Here is a 22,300-nt window from a genome sequence, read left to right as displayed (position 1 = left end):
ATTCGGAGATATGTACGTGGTTTTCTAAATTTGGCTGAACAACTGTCAAATCAGTCCAATTTGCTTCAAGAACTTTCATATAAATTTCATTTTTGCTAGTGACAAGTACTCAAAAGTTCGTTAAACACAGTTGCACATCTGAGAGCCCTTTCCGATTCAAATTTTAACTGTGATTAAAATGAAAATTCGGTCGGGTCATTGCATGAAAATTGTTAATTGGATCGTAAATTTTACAGGAAGAATATGTATGCTTTTAGCAATAATAAATTTTAGAGGGTATTTTCAAGGGCTTTCTGTTGTATAATGGCAATCCGATGTTGGCTAATATTTTACCTCCTTCCTACACAGTCCTTGCTATGAACGTAGAGCGCCAGCTGTCTAGCGCTAAAGTTGTCTAGTCGCACTAATGTTCGGTGAAATATAATGAGTTTTCGATTAATTGTGCTGATACATTTCACTTCAGCCGATTTAAGTGGCTCGTGTAACTCAGTCAATATGCCTTTTTTGTTAATAAACATAAACAAAAAAATACAATAAGTTTAAATTTATTTTTTCAACTTCGGAAATGTAATCTTTCTTAATTTCGGAAGAATTAACTGAAGGCTGAAGAATTGCGTGTTTTCTGTTTTAGCGCTCAATCACGAATGACATCTCTATTTGACAGTATTGCCTGAGATACTTAAACCTAGGTGTGATCGCACAAACAAGATGTACATATAGAAAAGGTGTATGTGTAAGGATGTCAAGGTGTATGTGTGAGGTATATACAAATTCGAATTTCTAATTTCTACAGCTCGGCCATCCTGACGAGAAATTGACCTCAATTTTTCCTGCATATGTATAGCCCTACCCTTAATCTTAAGTGTAGCTTTATGAACATATTCCGATCAAGCTCCCCCCAGAGGCACTATCCATCTTCTCAACTTGTCCGACTCCAACACTCCATCATATGGTATTTGCGTCATTTGTATTCCATCGATATCACGTATAACATATCTGTCATTAGGTAAACGTTTGTGGATAACGTATGGACCTTTATATCTGGCAATGAGTTTTTTGTTTGAATTTGGTGTGTTATCTACATTTTTAATTACAACAAACTCTCCTTCATTGAATACGGGAGCAGGGCGATGGTGTTTAGCATGTTGTTTCTCATTATTTTGTTGTGATTTTAAAATATTGAATGATGCTTCTGCACGTATAGTTTCTAAATCTGAAAATGCTTTGTTTTTGTCTTCTAAATATTCGGTCAATATATCTACTGAAGGGCCTCGTTGGTTAACACCAAACAATAGCATAGAAGGGGAAAAACGAGTGGACGAATGAATGGTATTATTAAGAGCGTATTCTGTAGATAGCAAATGGGTCACCCAATCTACATGGTCGGTCTGATTTGATAATTTGCTCAATATGGGACGAATAATGCGATTGACCCTTTCCACTTGACCATTAGCTTGTGGTGATCCTGTGGCATTCAACACATGGCTAATTCCGCGAGAAGAAAGGAAATTGGAAAATGCGGCTGAAGTAAAGCATGTACCTCGATCGCTAATTATTCTTTTAGGTCGACTGTAGTAAGAGAAATATTGTTTTAGAGCATTGCACACCTCTTTTGTACTAGTGGAAGTTGTTGGATACAATTTAACGAATTTCGTAAATGCGTCTATTACTACCAATAAGTATTTTTTCTTTAAAGATGATGTAGGTAGCGGTCCAAAATGGTCAATGTGCAAGGTATCAAATGGGTAAGGTTCTTTTTGGATGCTATGAAGGTTCCGATTATTTACTCTAGATGGAGCAGAGTGAATAATGCACTTCAAGCAGTTATTTATAAAGTTTATTATCCGTGTTTTTCTGTTAGGAAACCAATAATTCTGATCTATTTGGTTGCAACATTTTTCGGCTCCCAAATGACCTATTTGTTCGTGTATTGATCGTATCAGATTATTAACCATTTCTGTTGGCACGTATAATTTTAGCCTATTAGAAGGTGATCGTTTGAATACAATACCGTCTTGTAATTGGTAACCTTCGACATCCGTCGTCTCTAACTCTTTTTTCAGAGTTTGGATAAGCGGATCCCTAGCCTGAGCTACACGTATTTGGAAGTCAATATCAACATCATCGAAGGCAGCCAAATGTTCCAGTCGGCTTAATGCGTCTACATGACTCATTGCTAATCCAGGGCGATGTTGAATAATGTAATTATAATTCTCCAGGAACAGTGACCAACGTGCTATCTTTGCGGACGAATTTCTATTTTTAAGCGTTTCTACCAGAGAATTACAATCAGTCACTATCTTTATTGGAATGCCGTGTACATAGGTATGGAAACGTTTGAGCGCATATATAACGGCCAATGTTTCAAGCTCGTAGCTGTGCAATTTAGCTTCTTCAGCCGAAGTGGTTTTGGAAAAATACGAAATAGGGTGATATCTACCATCATCCTGTTTTTGCAAAAGCACAGAACCAAAAGCTATCGAACTTGCGTCACAGTGAAGTTCAGTTTCGCGTTTAGGGTCGTATATGGCAAGCACCGGAGCTACTATCAATTTATCTCGGAGTGTTTCAAATGCTTTTTTACACTCATCATCAAAAATAAATGGAACATTGTTTTTCAAAAGATTAGTAAGTGGTTTTGCAATACTAGAGAAATGTGGAACAAACCTCCGGAAAAACGAAAAAAGACCTAAACATTGTTGTACCTGTTTTGTGTTCTGAGGAACAGGATAGTTTTTGATAATTTTTACATGATTATCGCTAGGACATATACCTGAATGATTGGCCTTGTATCCTAAGTAATCCAATTCATCGTAAGCAAACTTACATTTATCAAGCCGTAGCTCCAACCCATTATTTCGTAGAGTATGCAAAACTTCACTAACTATTTCAAGATGTTCTTTAAAGTCTTGAGAAGCTATGAGAATGTCGTCAATGTATACAACCAGCTTTTCATTCTCGATGAATTTCCGCAAAATTGTATTAATGAAACGCTGAAATTCAGCTGGCGCGTTTTTTAATCCGAAGGGCATACGCGTGTACTCGTACTGGCCGTCTGGAGTAACAAACGCTGTGAATTTAATTGAATCCTCGTCCATTGCCACTTGATGAAAACCACTCTTTAGGTCTAGTAACGTAAAGAATTTTTTATTGCCCAAGTGTTCTAGGCACGTCTCTATGAGTGGAAGCGGGTAGTTGTCGCGGATTGTTACTTTATTAAGAGGTCGGTAGTCGACACACTTACGAATTTCGCCATTTTTCTTCCTAACGAGTACCAGTGCGGAAGCATAAGGAGAGTTACTGGGTCTTATTATATTTTTCTCTAATAAATCCTTCACAATGACTTTTACTTTATTCCTTTCATCGAAAGAAAGTCGTCTAGGCTTTGTGAAAATAGGAGTATCATGAGTTAAGCTAATTCGCATTTTATGAGCAGATGGTATTATATGTTTATCCGGAAAATTAATGTAATTATTGGACACTATTGATCTTAAAGCAATGCCTTGTTCTTTAGAAAGATGTTCTCCAACATTTATAGTGCTAGCCTCATCGCTAATATTTATAGAACACATTTCAGAAAAAGTTGTGTCATATTGTTGTTTATGTTCAGATTTGTCTGATATCGAAATGAATTTTGAAGAAATATTGGGATCGGACAATTTCGAATCTTTGCATACCTCTGGTAAGGGAGCCTGGATCGAACTACGTAAAAGACCCAACGTTTGGAGCTTATGGTAAAAACCCGGTTTTTTTAAGTTCAGAATTTTATCTTTATTTAAATTCATCAGCATAAGTTTGCTGTAATGTTTACGGAATTGAGCGAGTGTGATGTTAAATTCTGATAACAAATCTCTCCCTACTATCATGGATAGGGACATGTAGCTTTTTGGTAAAATATAGAAATTGTGAATGAATGTTTGATTACGAAAACTAAGTTTTAGCTGTACTGTTCCAAGAGTTTGTAAATTCACATTTCCTATTCCTCGAAATCCACTTGGTTGGGGAGCGCTTAGTTTTGTAACCGGAACAATGGCTTCATTTATGAAGCTTTTAGAGCTACCGGAATCAAAAAGAGATGTTATAATTAACCCTGGGCTCCAAACATTGTTTCTCTTAAAAGCTAAACTTACCTCCTGATAGGCCTCAAGTTGAACGAAGTTTCCATTTTCCCCAGAATCTAGATGCGCTGTTTCATTGTCGTTGCCCTGTACCGCAGCAACCGTTAGTTGACGTCTATCTGGGACAGGACAGTTGCGAATGACATGTGATGTGCTACCACATCGGAAACAGGAACCCGGAGCTCGGCGAGGTTGTGTGCATTGCGATGAATGATGTCCATGATTCGAGCAGTTATAACATCGAAGAGGTTCTGTCGTCGTTTGTCTTGGTGGAATCGGTCTCGGGGAAATGGTGTTGATGTGAGATGGGCTGCGGCGTTCTGGGTTTTTGCGCAACAGAAGATGGGATTCATATCGCTTAATGTTATCAATCAGGTCGTAAATATCGCGGTAATCCTTGGTCACAAGGCTATCATAGAGAGGGTCACGAGAAAGTCCTCTGATGACATAAGTTATGATAGCCTCCTCACTCACGTGGCCTGACATTCCCAGCGCATTTACTCGGTATACATAGCTTGTGTACGACTCAGAAATTTTCTTGTAGACCGATGCTAATTGGCTATGAATAACGGCTTCGTTACAGCGATCAGGAAAAGCCTTTTTAATTGTGTCAGCGAATTCGTCGAATGTCTTCAAAGTGTTACGGAAGCCATTGTACCATTCGCTTGCTGCTCCAGTCAACCGACTGCCTGCATATAAAAGCATCGTGCGATCCTGCCATCCATATAATTCGCTATTGTAGCGAATCGTATTGATCCACTTATTGATACCGAGGCCGTCAGAAAATTCCGGTATCAAATGTTTCAACTCCTCGGGATGAACCAATCGACCATCCGTAAACGTCTGCCGCTGTTCCATTTCCAAAATTTTTGCTCGTAGCGCCATTAATTCCAATTGATGAGAAGTTGCGTCGAATGAAGCACCTTGCGTCGAAGATGTCGGAGCAGCTTTGTCTTTCATCAAGATGGCGGCTGCTGCAACGTGGTTTCCATTGTTCGTCACTTCGTCTTCATCTGCACACACTCTTTGAGGAATGAAATTCTGGGTTGATTGTTCCTCCATTTTGTTTTTCGGTACACTTTGCTCGTACAACATGCGTAGTTGTGGTAAAGTTGCTTTCGGAGGCACTTCGATGTTAGCAACTTCCAAAGCACAAAGAAGTTCCTCTTTTGTAAGCATTTTTCGGCACAAACGGTTTATCCCACTTCTGAATTGTAATCTTTCTTAATTTCGGAAGAATTAACTGAAGGCTGAAGAATTGCGTGTTTTCTGTTTTAGCGCTCAATCACGAATGACATCTCTATTTGACAGTATTGCCTGAGATACTTAAACCTAGGTGTGATCGCACAAACAAGATGTACATATAGAAAAGGTGTATGTGTAAGGATGTCAAGGTGTATGTGTGAGGTATATACAAATTCGAATTTCTAATTTCTACAGAAATAATCTGGTAATAATAATAAATCCTGTAAACAAATTGGATAATTCAACTGAATTATAGCGTTTTTTGTTATGACAATGTGCTTTGATAATTTTGAACGAACGTCTATTTGAACGGTGAACCGCGTATCTCGGAAACAGACTGTAAATGTGGTACAGTGTGGCCAGACAGCACCAACGGCAATTGTCAAATTTGAACGTAAACCGAGCATTTGTTTACATTGGCCATCAACGCAACGGCAACAAACGACGACGCTGCTGGAGCGAAAGTGCTTTACCAACTCGTACCCAAACATGGACCAAAACGGAAAGTTATCGTTTGCGGAATTTAACCAAAAACTTTTAAAATATATTTCAAACAGTGTTCATTGCGATGCGCAAGAGAAAGACATTATTTCGCGCTTTAAGAAACTGGTCGAACAGAGAGGTACGTGTTGCGTTCTACACTGCATGGTTGTTGTTGTTGATAACTAATGTACCGCTTGTATTGGTGTAGATGCCTGCCTTGCACAACTGCATAAGAAGAAAGAACTGGAACTGGTGTACTCGGAGGACATTAAAGGTTTGCAACAGCAGCACGCGAAAGCAGTCGAAGTGTTGGAAGGTATAGAAAAGAAATGCAACCTTCTTGCGCTAGAGCAGCTGTCGATTGATGTCGCACAGCTGCCGCTGAAAGAATCGACAGAACAGAATAAACCGCAAGGATCGACTGATCCATCACACCAAATGAATGAAATGTGAGTTGAACCATAGTATAGTGGTATGAATATATTTAATGTCACATTGTTGTCCCTTTTTAGGTTGCTTAACCGATTTTTGCGTAAATATTGCAATTTATACGTGCAGTTCAACGCTTGCGGCAGTGGAATTCGTGTCCTATCGTTAGCCGACAATCAATATTACGAGTTTTGTTTGAACGACACCACAAATGTTGCAGAATTGAGAGAACACATCTGGTCCAACTTAGCTACCTCCAGTGGGCATTTGAATTCGTGGGAGAGTCTATTGTAGTTTGTTCTGATTTTTTTTAAATAATAGACTAAGTTTCAATGCGTGTCTTAGCAGTAAGTGACGATACATCGAAAATGGACGCAGACTAGCACATTATTGAAATAAACAGTTAATTTTTTGCCGAAAAAATATCAATTACATTTTGACTTTTGGCTTGATTGGCTAGAAAATTGCTCCTTAATTGATTGTTTGCAATGTATTATGTGCTGGCAGCTCGTCCCATCACTGCATTATACTCTTCAAAGAATCGATAACAAATTTGGTTATGAAGACACGAATGAATAGCTGTACGGTCACTTCGGGCTGCAGAAGGACGGTACTAAAAGGAATCAATCTCTGGTTGATATCATGGGTCTGTTTTCTGCATGGTACGGAATCCGTGCTTAGAAACAAGTAAGTATATTAATACTCTGGTACAAATCATCGCTTTAAAAAGAAATATTAATGCATCTTAAACATACTTCATTGCTTTTTTACAACTAATTATACTATAAGAATATACTTCATGTTAGAGCTTTCTTTTGCTTGATAATGCTCGATTCTGATTTGAAATTTGTTCTATATTTTTGAACTATAAGTTATCTTTGATCGTACATAGGCTGTCATAAATGCTGTAAGTCATTGAAAGCCGAGCCCACTAGTGGGTACACAGGCAGGTCTTGACCGACAACGGTTGTTGTGCCAAAGAAGAAGATCGATCAATTAGTATATGTCCTCTATGCGCTTAGTACACGTGCGAGAAAGTGATCAAGATCCTAAATCGGATGTGAAAGGATCAAAAGAAGAGAAAGGATTCATCCCTTTCACTGTCTCAGTATTTTATCAAGCAACAAGCAGATTTCGAATATTGTATCATGAGTTTCTTGTTGAAATTTAAAAGTTAAGCAACATTCTTCTTCTTCTTCTTTGACACAACAACCGTTGTCGGTCAAGGGTTGTCTGTGTGCCACTAGTGGGGGGCTCGGCTTTCAGTGACTCATTGATTACACATATCAGGGTAATCAGTCCAACGTATGGGTATGGGAGCACACGGTCCATTCGGGGTTTGAACCCATCACGGGCATGTTGTTGAATCGAACGAGTTGACGACTGTACCACCCTAAGGCCCTAAGCTGCATTAGCAAATGTTAAAATGGTGCTTATTTATTGGAGAAAACAGTAAAAATAATTTGATTATTAATCATTCTCGCTTTACTGGTACACTGCATTCTGTTTATTGCATAACATGGCATCTTTGCTTTACAAAGTAGGGGCAGTGGGGGCATGATCTAAGTCCTATCATTAAGCTTATCTTAACTCGATGGATTAAAGCTGTTGGTCAGCGACGGTGCATTATAGTGCTATCTTTTTGGATAGGTACAGGGTGGCGTTGTTTCCATGTGTAGAATGGTGGCGTTCTAGTAATTTTACAGCTAAATGATTTTAAGTAATTTTTATTCTTTAAAAAATATGAAAGTTCTCTAGAAATATCTGACATAAATATATAAAACCATACTTGATTGTAAAAGTATTTTTTAAATTTGAAATTGCATACAAAAACGCCCATCATGTAATAGCTGCTCTTCTGTAAAGTGTAAAGCGTGGCCATATCTTTCCTCCGGTATTTGTTTTTTAAGCCAAAGCTGTACACAGCAGTTTGTCCGTATGCATGCCCACTTCTAAAACCATGCTGAGGAAAGATGTTGAAGCGAATCGGTTTTTCCTTTGGGCCCCTTTAAGAACTTTATGCTAGCGTGTGTTAATATATGCATCGATTGTAGGCTCTTGAGGTTGATAAGCCGCTCAACCAGCGCCAAGAACGACCACCAACCCTGTGCATGTTGTGGGGGGAACATAAAACAACCCACACCATCAAAGCGGTTCGATCCGAGTGCGTTCGTCACGGCCCACGCTTGCGCGAACGGCTGAGATGGGTTGGGAGGGGCGATGATGGGGTGCTATAGCCGGAGGTCTAGGGTTGGGGATGAAGGGTTGCTGTTTACACACCTATCGGGACCGGTTCTTCTCAGCCGCCGTACTCCAAGCGCACTCTCACTCTCTCTCTCTCTCGTTCTTTCGAGTCACTCCGTGATTCGTTTGTGTGCGTGTGGCCGCGGGCAGCACATTCCACTTACTGCGCGAACCGTAAATGGAACCCGCGCGCGCATCTCATTCATTCTCGCTTGCAGTGTGTATTTGAACGGCTTAAGGGACGGTCGGCAGCCCGCATTGTTCGGTTGTTTACCAGCGTGTACCAGCGACGAGAACCCGTTTGTGGGAAGGAAAATCTAAACCGAAAACAACCACCAAAGTTTCAAGGTAACTTTCACCAGCTTGTGTGCCGAAACGCTGCAAGAAGGGCATTGAAGGGCGGGCAGTAAAGGGGCCCTACAGGGCCCGAAAATAAGGGAGAGAAAGCATAGAGGATTGTGATTGTGTGTGTGTGCGTGTACGTTTCAAATCGTGTCGAGATGATGAGAACATCGCTGTCGAGTGATTTGTGGTTAGCGCACCCGCTGCTCCCGTGTCTCCATCGCTCGTGGCGCTATCAGAATTAAAACGCCCAAACCAACCAGACGAAACCGTGGCAGATAAAAATGGGGGTCCACCATCAGCAGCACCTTGCACAAGCTCGTCGGGAGGATTTAGTCGATGCCGACTTTGTGTCACTGGCCCCGCTTGCCGGCTGCGAGGGTGATAAATAGGCAAATAAGTAACGGCAGGTACAGCAGAAAGATACGCTGCAGCCCGGTCACATGCGCCGGTGAAAAGACCGTGCTCTTATCAGCACGGCCGCGGGTCGAAGAGATGGATCGGGCGACCCGGTTTGGTGTGCAATGGTGTTTAGCGTCAGAAATGCCAAAGTATTTCGTAAACATCGATTTCCAGATTTTGATAACGATAAAACGGGTTGACACCGGGCTGTGATTGGACTAGCAGAGTGGGTCTGCCGTGTGCCGTGGCGACTGCTTTTCATTCAGGCTCGCGCGTTCTAATCTACCCAGTTTCCGGTGATGGGACAGTTTGGCCGTAGCCCGTAATCCAACCGGTTATGCTTTTGATTGCTTTGCATCATCCCACCAACCACCCACCCCTTCACTGCATTGCCAAGCACGGTACATGGTAGGGGCGGAGATGTTTCGATTGCGACTCTAACCATCACCTTGCTGACCACTGCTGATCAACATCGGTTTTTGGGGGACATCTTCATCGGCCTCATACGGGCCCCAACTTCGATTCATATTCCTTCGCCAGCGGTGTTGTAGGGGTCACACAAGAGGTGGGAAGGTGTGTGTGTGTGTGTGTGTGATGTCATGTTAATATTCGTTGTTATTTAGTGCTGCTAGCGTGCTTCGCGGGTGACATCATTTGGAAAAAAATAGTCACCACAAAATAGTTGGCAGAGGGTGTTATGGGGAGTTTGGGGGCGGGGGAGGGGGGAGTGATTGGTTCCGAGAGAAGCAAACAGTGGTGGTCACGCCAAGCTGAAGGCGAGTTGGTGCTTTGGTGCGTTTTTTTCACCCCTCCTTCAAACGCTTTGCTGGTTGGAAGATTGTTTTTAGTTTTCCCTTTCGTGTGTGGCGCTTAAGATCTTGCTCGATCGTGTTTTGCCTCTCTTTCGCTCCCTCACAATCGTGGCGATCGTACCGTGTACGGGTTAGCCGAGGGTGTACGATCTTCAGTGTGTGTGTGTGTGTGTTAGAGAAGGTTTGTTTTGAACGGGTTGGGAAAAGAAATGAAAAAAAAAACGCCCCTCTACCCTTCCTTCCCCTGCAACTAAGATGATGATGGCGCGAAAATTGAAAGTCTTTCTTTTAGGATGATTATTGTGAACTGTAATATGGGTAAAAATTTAATTTAGACGCAAATAAATCCCAGATGGGGACAGCAATCTTCTTCCATTCAAATGTGATCATATGGCTGTGTGTGTGTGTGTTAGAAATTTGTAAGTGGCACTTTTGTCCACACCACACCCATACGGAGCGTTTTGAATTTATTTAATTGCCATTAGTCAAGTCCCAGTGAAGCAAAACTTCAACCTATTCGACGCTCGATTTGGTGCAGCGTGGCACGAACGGCATGGAGCAGAGGTCAGGGCGCTTGTGCAGGTTGAGATCATAAACAAACGCTGGAATCGCTCGCGGATGACGACATCCATGCCTGCTTCACGACCACGCTTATGCTCATGATCATGATGATGTTGTTGATGATGGCGCGCCTTTACTTTGGGTTCGATCGATCGAACATTGGCGGTGTTCTAATCACCTTCGGCTGCCTTTGTGCCGAAGCAGCGGGATCTTCATTGGAGGTTGAGTTTGAGTTTAACAAACAAACAGGGAAAAATCGCAACACGATTTAAGTGATTTAAGACCCTATTTTACAAAAAAAAATCAAACGAGCTCTATCTACGCCATTAGAAGAAATCGATTGATCTGTTCTGAAAATTAGAAATATTTCAGAACGTTAGAAGTCAAAGAACTTGCAACCTTTGTTCAGCAATAATTCAGCATTATCGCAAATCTCCCTAACGAACCGATTGCTTACAGAGTTGGAACTGTTTTTGATTAGCAACGTGAAAGTCATCCCAGCACGTTTTGGTGCAGCGAGCCGCAAACAGTTGTCGCCGTTTTATGAATTCGGAACACCGCTCGAACGTGCTTCAATAGTTTACATACTTAAAGGGCAGTCCCTAATTGACTGGTTTACTTGACGATACCTGCACCTGGAAGTATGTGGTTTGGCTCATGTGGGTCACCAATTAGCCTACGCAATGGAAGCGACGTGCGCAAACGATACGATGCGTTTCACCTCTTTAAAAGGGCTGTGCGTATGTGTGTGTGTAACACTCCCTACGTTTGAAATATTATTACTGGGCTGTATTTAGCGTACACTCGACTGTTGAATCCACCCACCTGACTGCTAGGTGATTTTAAATAAACAGAAAGAAACAACATCAGCAACAGGGTGAAGTTGGCTGTAATACTAAGCTGCTCCGCTCGTTGCATTTCGTTTAACACACAATTCTTCTCCCTCGCACCTTGGGGTGGTAAAGGCGGGTGTAGACATAGTTGTATGTGTGCCGTCGGAATGTGTACGCGTTTTAAGCGCAATTTGGAAAAGTGCCGTACAAGCATTGTCTGCAGTCGCGGGGAAAATTGAACCAACCAACCCCTCTAGCTCGAACGAACAATAAGCGAAACCCTTCCACCCACAATTCTTATTCATATTCTTTCCGTATTATAGTGGTGCATTTAGGCGGTGCATGTGTGGGGTAAGTGACTGTCAAGAAAAAAGAAAAAAAGAAAAACAAATACATAAGTGTTGGATCGACGTACAGGTTGTGGTAGGTGTTGGTTTTGTTTTGATCGTTCGGTTCGTGCCGTGTGTTCGTGATAGGTGGTGAGAAGGGATTGTAAGCGGGAGGGATTGATGAGAGAGGTGAAGATGAATGAAACCACCTTGGAATAAACCCTTCGGTGATAATCGAATCGAAAGGGGTGAATTTGAATAGATAAATTTTTAAATGCACGAAGATGAGGGCGTGTATAGGGAAGTATAGAGTATATGTAGTAGTATTAAAAATTCTAATTTTTGAAACAACTATCGAAGCTACTTTAAACGATTAGTGTGATCAATGCATGCTTCGTGACATTTTTGCGACCATCGCTTGGTGAGTCATTATGTCATGACCTTTTTTACTGTGATCAGTTCTGCAAAATGTCACTGACAAACGGGGCGAGTACCGGCTTCGAACGACGAAATCCGTTCGACGCTCATGAGAGAATGAGAATCATGAGATACAACTGTCAAGCATTTAAAGACGTTTATATCTACGGTTCAAGGATGGTAAAGTTTTGAATTTTGATCTTTTTTGCCGTTGGTATTGGATTTCATTCGTTACATCATTATTGGATGATTTGTTATCAATTATAAGGCAGCTTTACTCATTTTCTTGAAATTTGAATTTAACTTAGTTCAAATTAAGGAGGGACGACAGGATTGGATTTACTTAATAAAAATGTATAAAAATACTGATTGATTTTATTTTAAAGAGTTATAAACGTAATTTACATGGTGAAAATGTTTTGCGATATTTTTCTATAAAGTTTTCAGCAATGTAACAAATTTAGGTGAAAAACATTAAATTTAACCTTTACATATATATAATAGATATTGGTATGTTTATTTATATTCCGATATATATTATGTTTTTATATACATTTTCAAAACTTTTTTTTTATTAGAAATAGATCACAAAACATTTTCAAAATGTTTAATACCTCTAAGTTCAATTTACTTCAATCATTTAAAGCAAAATTTAAAGCAAAACGTTACATTGAAAACAACATTCGTTCCAAATCCGCAGCGCAAAACCTCGCGGATTTCTCCCCATACAAACGGGAACGTTCGACCCCGACAGATATAACTCATTCTTTCACGCGCTTCTTACGGTCTCTCAATGGTACGTTATTTTAAAACTGAGCGCCAAGTGAGCGCCTTCTGACAACCGCGGCGAACGGATCTCGTCGTTCGAAGCCCATAGTCGCCCGGAAAGTCACAACAGCTCTACTGTGATGATCAGAGGTGAGACTCAAACAGTTTTTACGACCAACTCATGCTTGGTGACATTGTGTGCAACCAACTCTTGGTCAGTCACTTGGTCGCGACATTTCCAGGTCGCAATATGTGATCATCCCGATAGTCATGCGTGATGTGCAGTGCGTGCGAGTGGTTCCAAAAAATAATATGAGCATTGTTTCTCGCTATGTTTGACCCGACAGACAATCAAAGCAGACATAGCGAGAAAAAATCCACATTTTGATGCATAGGACCATACGCCAAGTATATTTCAAGAATGTCGTGATTATTACCCAAGGTGGAATATAGAGGAGGTGTCTTCTTAGCGTTTGGCATGTTGTCATTTTCAGAGTTTGACAACAGCCGTCGATATTTGTTTACAGGCAGCAGCCGCAATATAACGTGGAAAATGCCGATTTATGGAGTGTGGATGCAAAATACAAATTTTTAGTGGTAAACAAATGTTTATTAAACGAAAACAATTCATTTATCTTACCCGTATACATACCAGCAACATTCGTCGCATTTGACAACTGCCGTCAATCCTGGTTTTGTGCTTTTTTCTAAAGCCTTGATGGTCAAATGTTCTGTATTACGACACCTACTTTCTACCCACTTTGATTATCACCGACAGAAAATATCGTGACCAAGTGAGTGATCAAGAGTTTAGTGATCAAGCCAAAAAATTGACATTAAGTATGTGATTGGTCCACCAACTGTTTGAGTTTTACCTCTGATCAGCTCAGTTGTGTACGTCAGCTGATTTGAGCTTCGTTTCAGCCATGAGTGTTGGTGACTGAGACAGTGGCATTTGGCAGCACTGTCCACAGTCAGAAAAAGTCATGATAATGCTGTTACGGCATTAAGCTTAGCTTATGAGTCAGAGTATCGGGATTAACTCAAGCACTCGCATGTCGTGACGCACTTTCATTGAAAATGCTCATTGCTGGTATCAAGCTACCATGGATATGTTCATTGTTTTCGTTGGTGAATATCTTTTGATGCTCATGATATTTTGCAGCACTGATTACGATATCTGCAACGATAAAGGAAAATATACATGAATAATTTGAACAGATCAAAGTACTTCTGAGAATAAATTAGTGTAAAACCAGCAAATGATTAAATAGTTTTGATAGTAATACATTTCAATGTTTTATGGTTGTCATATGTTTACTTGACCATCAAGTGGAAATTAAAGCGTTAGGCTAAATTTCGTTAAGTTTGTTGATGGAAGGGTTTTAAGCAATGCATACGTATAATTGCATTAGATCGCAAAGGCAACACGTCACGCGAGCGATTGGAAATGTAGTTCCACATGCTAAAGAACGGCATGTGTTGTTGAGATGCTTCATGCTTCTATTTGAAGCAAGCTGCACTGCACCAAACCAACCCTTCGACAGCGGCCCTCCGAATTGGAAAAAGTGTCTTCACTTTATTGTTTCTAAAATAGTTTCTTTTAAGACCCTTAAACCCAACCACCCTTCTCCCTATCTCTTCGCATCTAGGTCTGTATATTTAGCTGCATCTGTTGGATTGTGTTTTCTTCCCTATCCACCATCTTTTTCTCCTCTAAATCTAACGAAAAATTGTTTAATGTATAAACAAAAACCGCATGGTCGAAAACACGTTGCAATCTTCTCTTGGCAGCACAAAAATAGTCAGTTGGATTTATTTTTTTATGGTGCAGAATAGGTTTGCTCTTGTAGCTGCGTGAGCTGAGCACACCCAGCGCTCCAGCGTAAATCGTGTGTAAGTGTGGTTTTGATGTTTCGGCCGTTGTTTTCAGCGCGATTTGAATTTTACGAGAATATTATGTCGATTTCTTCTCTCCCACTAACGGACACTCTTCATTCACTGGTTTGTGCGCGTCTGGCCGTCGATCTTGCGGCGAGTATTTTTAAAATGTCCGCTTCGGTGTTGTTGTTTTTGTTTCGATGGTTTTGTGGCTTCCGTTCGAGTTGGGTGGTGAAACGAAGCTAGTATGCGTGCGTATGTTAAAAGTAACTTAATAAAGTGATTACACAGCTCTTTCAAAGCTAGATGTTAATTATATAAAGGTGATATAATGTTGAAATAAGTGTAGTTGAAAATGTATGAATTTAATTCTAGTTAATGGATTATGCTGAAGTGATATTCGTTTAATATGAAAAATAACTAATATCAATGTACATCTGTTCTTAAATGTATGCATTTCTACGTCAATTCTATATCAGTACATTCAAGCCACAAAGGTTTTATGGCGATTTGTTCGTCGCTTATTGTATTTGCAAAGTGCTAATAGATCACAAGTAGGAAGGATGAAAAGCTTGATCATTTTCTTAAAATCGGGCATATCTCCGCTTAATTTTGTTCATCTGTGATGCTGCCATTTATATTTTTATTTAAACCAATAAAATTTTGTCTTGGTGTTTAACGTTTTAAAAAAATCAAACTATAATTTTGGATATTTTTGTTTTAACTTTTTTAAAGTAATATTTCATTTATTCCATTTAATTTTTCAATTTTATTTTTACAGAAACACTCACCAGTATGGCAAATTTGCTTTGGTCCATCATTTGGCTGATCGTGCTAATCGTGGTCGGCTTCTGGGTTGCGTTCTTCTGTGCGGGTTGGTATGTTCTCATCTACCCGCTAACGGTGTGCGTGCCGGATATATCGGTAAGTAGTTCGGTAACGAAAAAGAAACAATAAAAACCATGTTTCACAAAATGTAACAAATTCTTCCGTTTCCAGGTCGTGTCCGATTTCCTTCTGATGGGAGCACAGTTCGCGCATTACTGTGCCAAGTGCATGATGGAGGGAAAATCTCTGTTCTAAGGACGCCGATGTTTATGTTCGTATTATCAATGCATCGATGCATAGGTGCACGCAAATTGTGTGTATGTGTGTATTGAAGTAAAACGCAACATACAGACAGGGGAGGTTAAACAGGGAGGAATCGACCAGAAGACCGCATGGTGTTATGTTTTAAATTCTACAATAGCAGCATTAATTAACATTATGTTTTGTAAGTGTAAAGTCTATGCGTCGATGAGCAATAAATATAATTGTGTTCACGGTTAACGCGTCTATTGTTGCTATTTTTTTAATTTGACTCATCGTTGTTTGAGGTATTGTTTGCCACAGGTCACTATGGGTTCGTTGATTATTATTGCCTACACATATATCGTTAGCAATCTATTTGATTAACGCCTGCATAAACAGACAAATCCATTACGTTGATTGTCGACGGAGGCTTACCCGATCACGTTATATTGGCAGTCGCGAATATTGCCATGTTAAGAATTATTTTGGCCAATTTTTGCATACGTTACAGTAATTTTTAAAATAAAATAAACGAACATTCCATCGACTAGGCGTGGATCGACCCCGAATTATTTCCCAATCCTACGACTCAAGGATTCCGAGCTTGTTAAGTATGAAGTTGAAAATATAACATATACCAAAGCTCTCGTTGTTATTTATGAAATAAAACATTTGATCGTAACAATCTATGCTGGAGTTGTAAAAATTGTAATTCTATCAGCCTGATCTCGAGTCTCGAACGGCAGTCGATTGGAACAGCGGACTCCAAATCGAACGGCAAAATATTGGAATCATGCCAACCAATTCGAACGTTTGATTGACTCTTTGAAGATTTTTAACTGTCCAACACGAATAGAAATGTAAAAAATCAAGTCTTCTTGGTCGAATCTTCGTTAAATTTTCCATGTCACTTGCCGTTAGACTGTATGTTTAATTATCTTAAAAACTTTTTAAAGCATTTGGTGTATGTAATATATGTATGATATAAGTCACCTATGTTGCAGCCATAACACACAAACAAGTCACTAAGAACCTCATATTAACATTATTAAACTATACTTAGCGGCCTGATATAAAACACGGATCTGCTTCACTCGAGCTCACTGCATAACTATGACTAATATCGCGACGACGCAAATCTGGCTCTATTTATCAACCCTTTCAAGTATGAAATGCGACAATACAGGGTGCGACAGAAAGAAAAAATATATATTTTTTAAAAATTTTATTTCGACATGAATTTAGTCCTTTGGAAATGAACAATAAATTATGAATTAGATTTTTTTGCTTATATTTAAATAAACGGTAATAATTGACATGTTATTGCTATGCTAATATAATAACACAAAACATTCGTTGAAAACATTATTGTTGTATGCGACAAGATAGGTTTCCTACCCCTGAAGACGATACAATGTTTGCCGTTGATTGGAGACATTCAGACTATGGCGGAGCAAAGGGTGACTAATAAATGGTTGGATCGGTGCGATTCAACGGTTGGGATATATGAGTGTTTTGAAGCATCAAATGATATGTTCATATGAGTGTTCATATGATCGCCATGTGTCAAATCAGACCAACCGAAGGAAGATGTATACTTTTTTATCCGAATGATTTCAAACGCTCTAGCAATTTAAATTTGTTACGTAGAACTTAATGATCATACCAATTTGATAAAGCCAAGGGCCTGAAGAAAGGTCGATCTTGGTTCTAAGGATTACCAAGGTTTATGTTAATAATATTTTTTTCAAACTACACAATAACACTGTTAATGAACATTATGTTTTGAATAATGTTCATAATGTAATAATGTTCACGGTAAATGCTTCTTTAGTTGCTATTATTTAGTTTTATTTAAAGGTTCTCAAAAGGTTTGACATAATAATGTAAAACTGCGCAAAATAATCAATTATACCCAATTGATTAGTGATCAATTTGAATAGCACCTACACAAACACGTAACGCAACTAAGTTGAATCTTACTAAGCGCATTCATGATATTCACTTGTGTTGGTAATTCTTAAACGATAAAACCAAAGAGTACATATGGATCATATCTCGAATTTATTACCTTTCACAATGATTTAAATAGGAAAATACAGCATGGTGAAAGACGGCATATAGCATGATCTATTCGTATAACGAGCAAATCTTAATGCTCAATGAGGAGTAAAATCACGCTAAGGAGTAAAATCTCAGATTACGAGCAATATAATTTGTGTTCCTGATGTGTGATTTAAGATCACAATCGGTAAACATTGAGCATTTTTATAATTTGTATGATCACTCAGATAAATACTAGTTTCGATACTAACAATCGATTGATCATCATATAATTGTATGATTTACAAGTGAGTGGTGAGTGATTGGGCCGGTCTGGTGGTACAGCCGTCAACTCGTACGACTTAACAACATGCCCGTCATGGGTTCAAGCCCCCAATAGAGCATAACGAACAGATTACCAGACGCTAAAATAGAGCGTGAGACACGAACACAGCTGGAGAAGGATCTGGAGCAACGTCAATTGTGAAGCCTTATTTATCATCTCTTCAACGTTCGACACTTTTCCTGCTGGTCAATGGAAAAATTCCAACTTGCGATCTCCATTTCCGAATGGGGAGAATTGTTACTAACTCTTGTTTGTTTTGTCCTGTCCGTTCGTGGAAACCCTGGAGCGTAAATTTTCATGTTGTAGAAGAGTTTCTGCGGCTTGAGAGCTATTGCAAAAGAAAATTACTGCGTTAGCTCCAGGTTGTGCTCGTTCGTTTATTTGATTTGTGATGTGATTTATATTAATTGTGAGTGATTTGAAATTATTTTTAACTTCAATTAATATTATATTATATGATGCTTCTTCTTTTGGCACAACAACCGCTGTCGGTCAAGGCCTGCAAGTACCTACTAGTGAAGTGAGCTTGGCTTTCAGTGACTTATTGTTACCATAGCAGGATAGTCAGTCCTACATATGAGGGCACGATCTATTCGGGACTTGAACCCATGACGGGCATGTTGTTACGTCGTTCGAGTTGACGACTGTACCACCAGACCGGCCCAAATTATATGATTATAGGAATTTATTTCATATTTGTATAAATGCTGTAAATGACTCAATAACAATGAATTATCATTTTTTTTAAATAATTATTATGAATGGCAAATGATAGGTGCCTTTTATCATATTTTTCTAATTTCTTGTATTTTTTTACTATAGTGCCATTATAGATATAAAAAACAGGTATGTTATCACCATTATAGGTACAACAAATCAGTCACAAAAACATGTAGTTTTCGTTGATTTTGTAGTGTTTGATGGTGAAAATTGTAGCAGTAGGGAAGATAAAACTTTTTTAAATGGCTATGTGTTAAAATGTGTATATCTTAACCTTTGTGACACTGTAAATTCATTTAAACAAATCTGTACCACTACAAAACTACAACCACTGCACCACTCTTGGTACATTTACCCTTTTATCAACACATTGTTCATTTTTTTAGCTGCGTATATACTCGTTATACCAGCCATTTAAGATACGAATTATTTCACTTTGCATACAAATTACACATAAAAGAGCCTCGCACAAAACGAATAACGTTTTTCGTACAACGAGTGAGTCACTGGAACAGATTAAATTCCATCTGTTGGTTTTCACTGTACAAGGTCGAATTAGAATGATTTTCATCGGAATTGTAGTCCACTCTCTTATACAAATATGCGTGCTACCGCTCACTTACCAATTATTCGTAATATGTATACCTTTTGCAACGGGCGCCGTGATAGCTGCCTCTTCCGCGTACCGCTAGATCAATCGCTGATGAATCGGCTGTAGCATAATCGGCACCCGTTAATTCTTGTGTATACTCCACCAAAATATGTCTATCCTTTTCACTCTGCTTGTCTGGAAAGTTAAATATGTGCAGTAAAAAAACGACAACTTAACGTTTATTTTTTAAATGTATGATTGAGTAGCGACGTTCAAGCCGTATTGATATACAAGAGTATGTACACATGTGCGGTATATATATACCGGTTCAATTTCTAAACCATCCAAATCTAGCGTCTGTCGCGAAAGTATAAACATCGCCGTACAGTTTCAAGTCACTTCAATCCAAAAGTCAAAAGGTTCAATTAAGATTAATTTCTTGCAATTTACAAAAACCAATTGTAAGAGCTATTCGGTTTGAAATAATAAATCGCTGTATTTGGCTCTGTACGTTTTAATTTCTTTCAGTTGATTTTTCTATCTATTCACGTAATATTTTTCTAACAACACCCCAGCCAGAATGGGAAATCCAATTTGGTGCATCTTTTGGTTAATCGTGCTGTTTTTATTTGGCTTCGAGGTGTCATGCGTTTGTGCCTTCTTTTATGCTGTTATCTATCCGATAACGGTGTGCATTCCGAAGTTATCGGTAAGTAAATCGTTTATGCAACCAGCACAAAAAGGATAACGCCACATAACGTAACAAATTGTTTTCCTCACAGGGCGTGTCTGATATTCTTCTGAAGGGGGCACAGTTTGCACATTACTGTGCCCAGTGCATGATAAACGGACGAGCTCCTTTTTAGACCACCAATTTCTAAGGGATATTATCAACTTATACAAATGGCAGCATTAATTAACAATATGTATTGTGAGTGTAAAGTGCGTGAGTTGATGAACGGTACATGTCATAGGGTTGATGGTTTACGCTTCTTTAGTTGCTGTTGTTTAGTTTGATTCATCGAACGTTTTGATTAAATAAAGAATTGTTGCTGGCCAATTTCAATTAATAGTGATTCAACGTTCACAATTTATTTGTTTAGCGCCAACACAAACACATAAAGCAAATTCTAATGTAGTTCGGTGGTCTATGATTAGGTTTTTACTAAAAGGAATGATGATGACTGCTAATTTTGTGTGCTGACATTGTGACAATCGAAGTACCCTTAGCAGACGCTTTTCTGCTAAGCAAACGCTTAGCAAAATAAAGTACACCAGAGCCGCCAAATACTCCAAATAGTTTTATCATTTTCATTTATTGCAATATCTATGAAAGTAGCGAGGAAAAATTATGTAGGATAGATATTTAAAAGTATGTGTGGTTTTAAGTGAGTATTCGTTAAAAAGTTGAACTTAGTAATTTCTGTGGTGAACGATACAGCCATTTTGCCATCACCGACCTGTATCCAGATTCAGAATGTGCTTGTCTTACCCTTGTCCATGTTTCGGGGATGCATAAGTTTAGCGTTTTCAATCCAACCTGTGGGTAGATGATGTAAGAGCGGGATCCATTTAAAGGCCACACCAAGAGAATGCACCGTTGCATAATAACTAAATCGAAACAATCGTCAATGGACAAGTTTTGATAGTAAAACTTTTCGCTTTACGTGCATCCATCTCGACCCAGGCAGTTTGTGGTCTCCGAAGCAGGAGTGTTTAGCATGTGACTGTCTGTGTGTACCGGTATGTATGTATTAGTTGCAGTAGTTTTTGTTGTTATCGCTGGTTCCGTCCAGTTCTTTGGCGGAAAAGGCTTCACTCAAATGCGGGTGTGTTTGTTGCATCTCGTTAATTGAATTCGTAGTGCAGTGGATCGTTTATGCATCTAGCAGCAGAAGCCTGTAAAGCGACCACTGGTATGGATGGGACGGTAAAAGGAAATACTATTATTCAAGGGAGAAATAATTAAAATTCATCACCGGTAGTGTGACAAACTATTGGCTTGGTTGGTCTGTATAAGTGTCCCTTTTGGTGGATGGTATTCGTTGACCTGTAGTTTGCAGCCAAGGCAAAAACGGAAGAGTATATTTTATTCTGGACCCTATTTTTTGTTCTTTGTTCATTGGCTTTTCGGTTGTTAAAAACTCTATACTTCGTGGTAGCTTTATGATATGATAAAATGAGGTTTTGATGGAATGTTTACATACTAGATTATTTTTTTTTAAAATAATTATTTTTCAAAAAACTATTCAATAATATCTTTGTATAGGTAAATCTCAAACGCACTGTAAAATTTGCACTATTGGATATTAAAACAATATATATATATATATATATATATATATATATATATATATATATATATATATATATATATATATATATATATATATATATATATATATATTAAAATTCTGAAAGCAAGTTTAAACCATGCTCAAACATTCTGACTGATGCAATACATTTATTAATCCTTGAAATGAAAAAAAAAAAGAAACAGACTTCCTATGTATACTCAGTGAACGAGAACGATGACCTACCCCAGACCGCTGGGAATTGTGTAGTATCGGTCGACCGGATCACACAGTTTAAGTGCAGTTTTATTGAGAAAGTTTATCTATCTCGGCGGACGTATCGGGGCGATGAACGTGGCAAAGCGAAAGG

General features: G+C 39.0%; 4 protein-coding genes and 1 long non-coding RNA gene across 9 annotated transcripts; 3 read left to right on the top strand and 2 right to left on the bottom strand.

Moving 5' to 3' along the window:
* Window positions 1–618: 618 nt before the first annotated feature.
* On the bottom strand, window positions 619–5,552 carry LOC133391213 (uncharacterized). The gene is made up of 2 exons (XM_061643165.1): window positions 4,131–5,552; window positions 619–4,056 (listed from the first exon to the last, which is right to left on the bottom strand). The coding sequence occupies exons 1-2, from the start codon at window positions 5,295–5,297 to the stop codon at window positions 4,051–4,053; spliced, it is 1,173 nt and encodes a 390-aa protein (XP_061499149.1). The 5' UTR covers window positions 5,298–5,552; the 3' UTR covers window positions 619–4,050.
* A 200-nt stretch (window positions 5,553–5,752) lies between these two features.
* On the top strand, window positions 5,753–6,698 carry LOC133391214 (uncharacterized). The gene is made up of 3 exons (XM_061643166.1): window positions 5,753–5,985; window positions 6,055–6,295; window positions 6,359–6,698. Exons 1-3 carry the CDS (start codon window positions 5,853–5,855, stop codon window positions 6,567–6,569), a joined length of 585 nt encoding a protein of 194 aa, XP_061499150.1. The 5' UTR covers window positions 5,753–5,852; the 3' UTR covers window positions 6,570–6,698.
* A 1,995-nt stretch (window positions 6,699–8,693) lies between these two features.
* On the top strand, window positions 8,694–16,193 carry LOC5668362 (uncharacterized). Its single transcript, XM_061643167.1, has 3 exons — window positions 8,694–8,867; window positions 15,646–15,788; window positions 15,864–16,193. Exons 2-3 carry the CDS (start codon window positions 15,660–15,662, stop codon window positions 15,945–15,947), a joined length of 213 nt encoding a protein of 70 aa, XP_061499151.1. The 5' UTR covers window positions 8,694–8,867; window positions 15,646–15,659; the 3' UTR covers window positions 15,948–16,193.
* LOC133391215 (uncharacterized) lies at window positions 10,155–15,653 on the bottom strand. The gene is made up of 2 exons (XR_009764696.1): window positions 13,624–15,653; window positions 10,155–11,828 (listed from the first exon to the last, which is right to left on the bottom strand). It is a non-coding gene; the product is annotated as an uncharacterized LOC133391215 (long non-coding RNA).
* Window positions 16,194–19,971: 3,778 nt separating the features above from the next.
* LOC4577253 (uncharacterized) lies at window positions 19,972–20,702 on the top strand. Of its 5 annotated transcripts, none has more exons than XM_061643169.1 (3): window positions 19,972–20,055; window positions 20,165–20,345; window positions 20,419–20,702. In XM_061643169.1, exons 2-3 carry the CDS (start codon window positions 20,217–20,219, stop codon window positions 20,500–20,502), a joined length of 213 nt encoding a protein of 70 aa, XP_061499153.1. In that variant the 5' UTR covers window positions 19,972–20,055; window positions 20,165–20,216; the 3' UTR covers window positions 20,503–20,702. The 5 variants fall into 5 exon arrangements, with proteins under 5 accessions (XP_061499153.1, XP_061499154.1, XP_001230613.1 ...); XM_061643170.1 differs by having other exon boundaries at window positions 19,978–20,097; window positions 20,212–20,345; XM_001230612.2 differs by having other exon boundaries at window positions 19,978–20,143; window positions 20,212–20,345.
* The last annotated feature ends 1,598 nt before the right edge of the window (window positions 20,703–22,300 follow it).

The sequence above is a fragment of the Anopheles gambiae genome, chromosome 2 (genome assembly GCF_943734735.2).
Source record: "Anopheles gambiae chromosome 2, idAnoGambNW_F1_1, whole genome shotgun sequence".
NCBI lineage: Eukaryota > Metazoa > Arthropoda > Insecta > Diptera > Culicidae > Anopheles > Anopheles gambiae.
Note: the sequence above shows the minus strand (reverse complement) of the source record. Positions and strands in the feature narration are given on the sequence as shown.

Coding starts and splice junctions, on each gene's coding strand:
- LOC133391214 (XM_061643166.1), top strand. CDS start 5,853: ATGGACCAAAACGGAAAGTTATCGTTTGCGGAATTTAACCAAAAACTT. Junction 5,986..6,054: donor GAAACTGGTCGAACAGAGAG/GTACGTGTTGCG, acceptor GTATTGGTGTAG/ATGCCTGCCTTGCACAACTG. Junction 6,296..6,358: donor TCACACCAAATGAATGAAAT/GTGAGTTGAACC, acceptor GTCCCTTTTTAG/GTTGCTTAACCGATTTTTGC.
- LOC4577253 (XM_061643169.1), top strand. CDS start 20,217: ATGGGAAATCCAATTTGGTGCATCTTTTGGTTAATCGTGCTGTTTTTA. Junction 20,346..20,418: donor TGTGCATTCCGAAGTTATCG/GTAAGTAAATCG, acceptor TTTTCCTCACAG/GGCGTGTCTGATATTCTTCT.
- LOC5668362 (XM_061643167.1), top strand. CDS start 15,660: ATGGCAAATTTGCTTTGGTCCATCATTTGGCTGATCGTGCTAATCGTG. Junction 15,789..15,863: donor TGTGCGTGCCGGATATATCG/GTAAGTAGTTCG, acceptor TTCCGTTTCCAG/GTCGTGTCCGATTTCCTTCT.
- LOC133391213 (XM_061643165.1), bottom strand. CDS start 5,297: ATGCTTACAAAAGAGGAACTTCTTTGTGCTTTGGAAGTTGCTAACATC.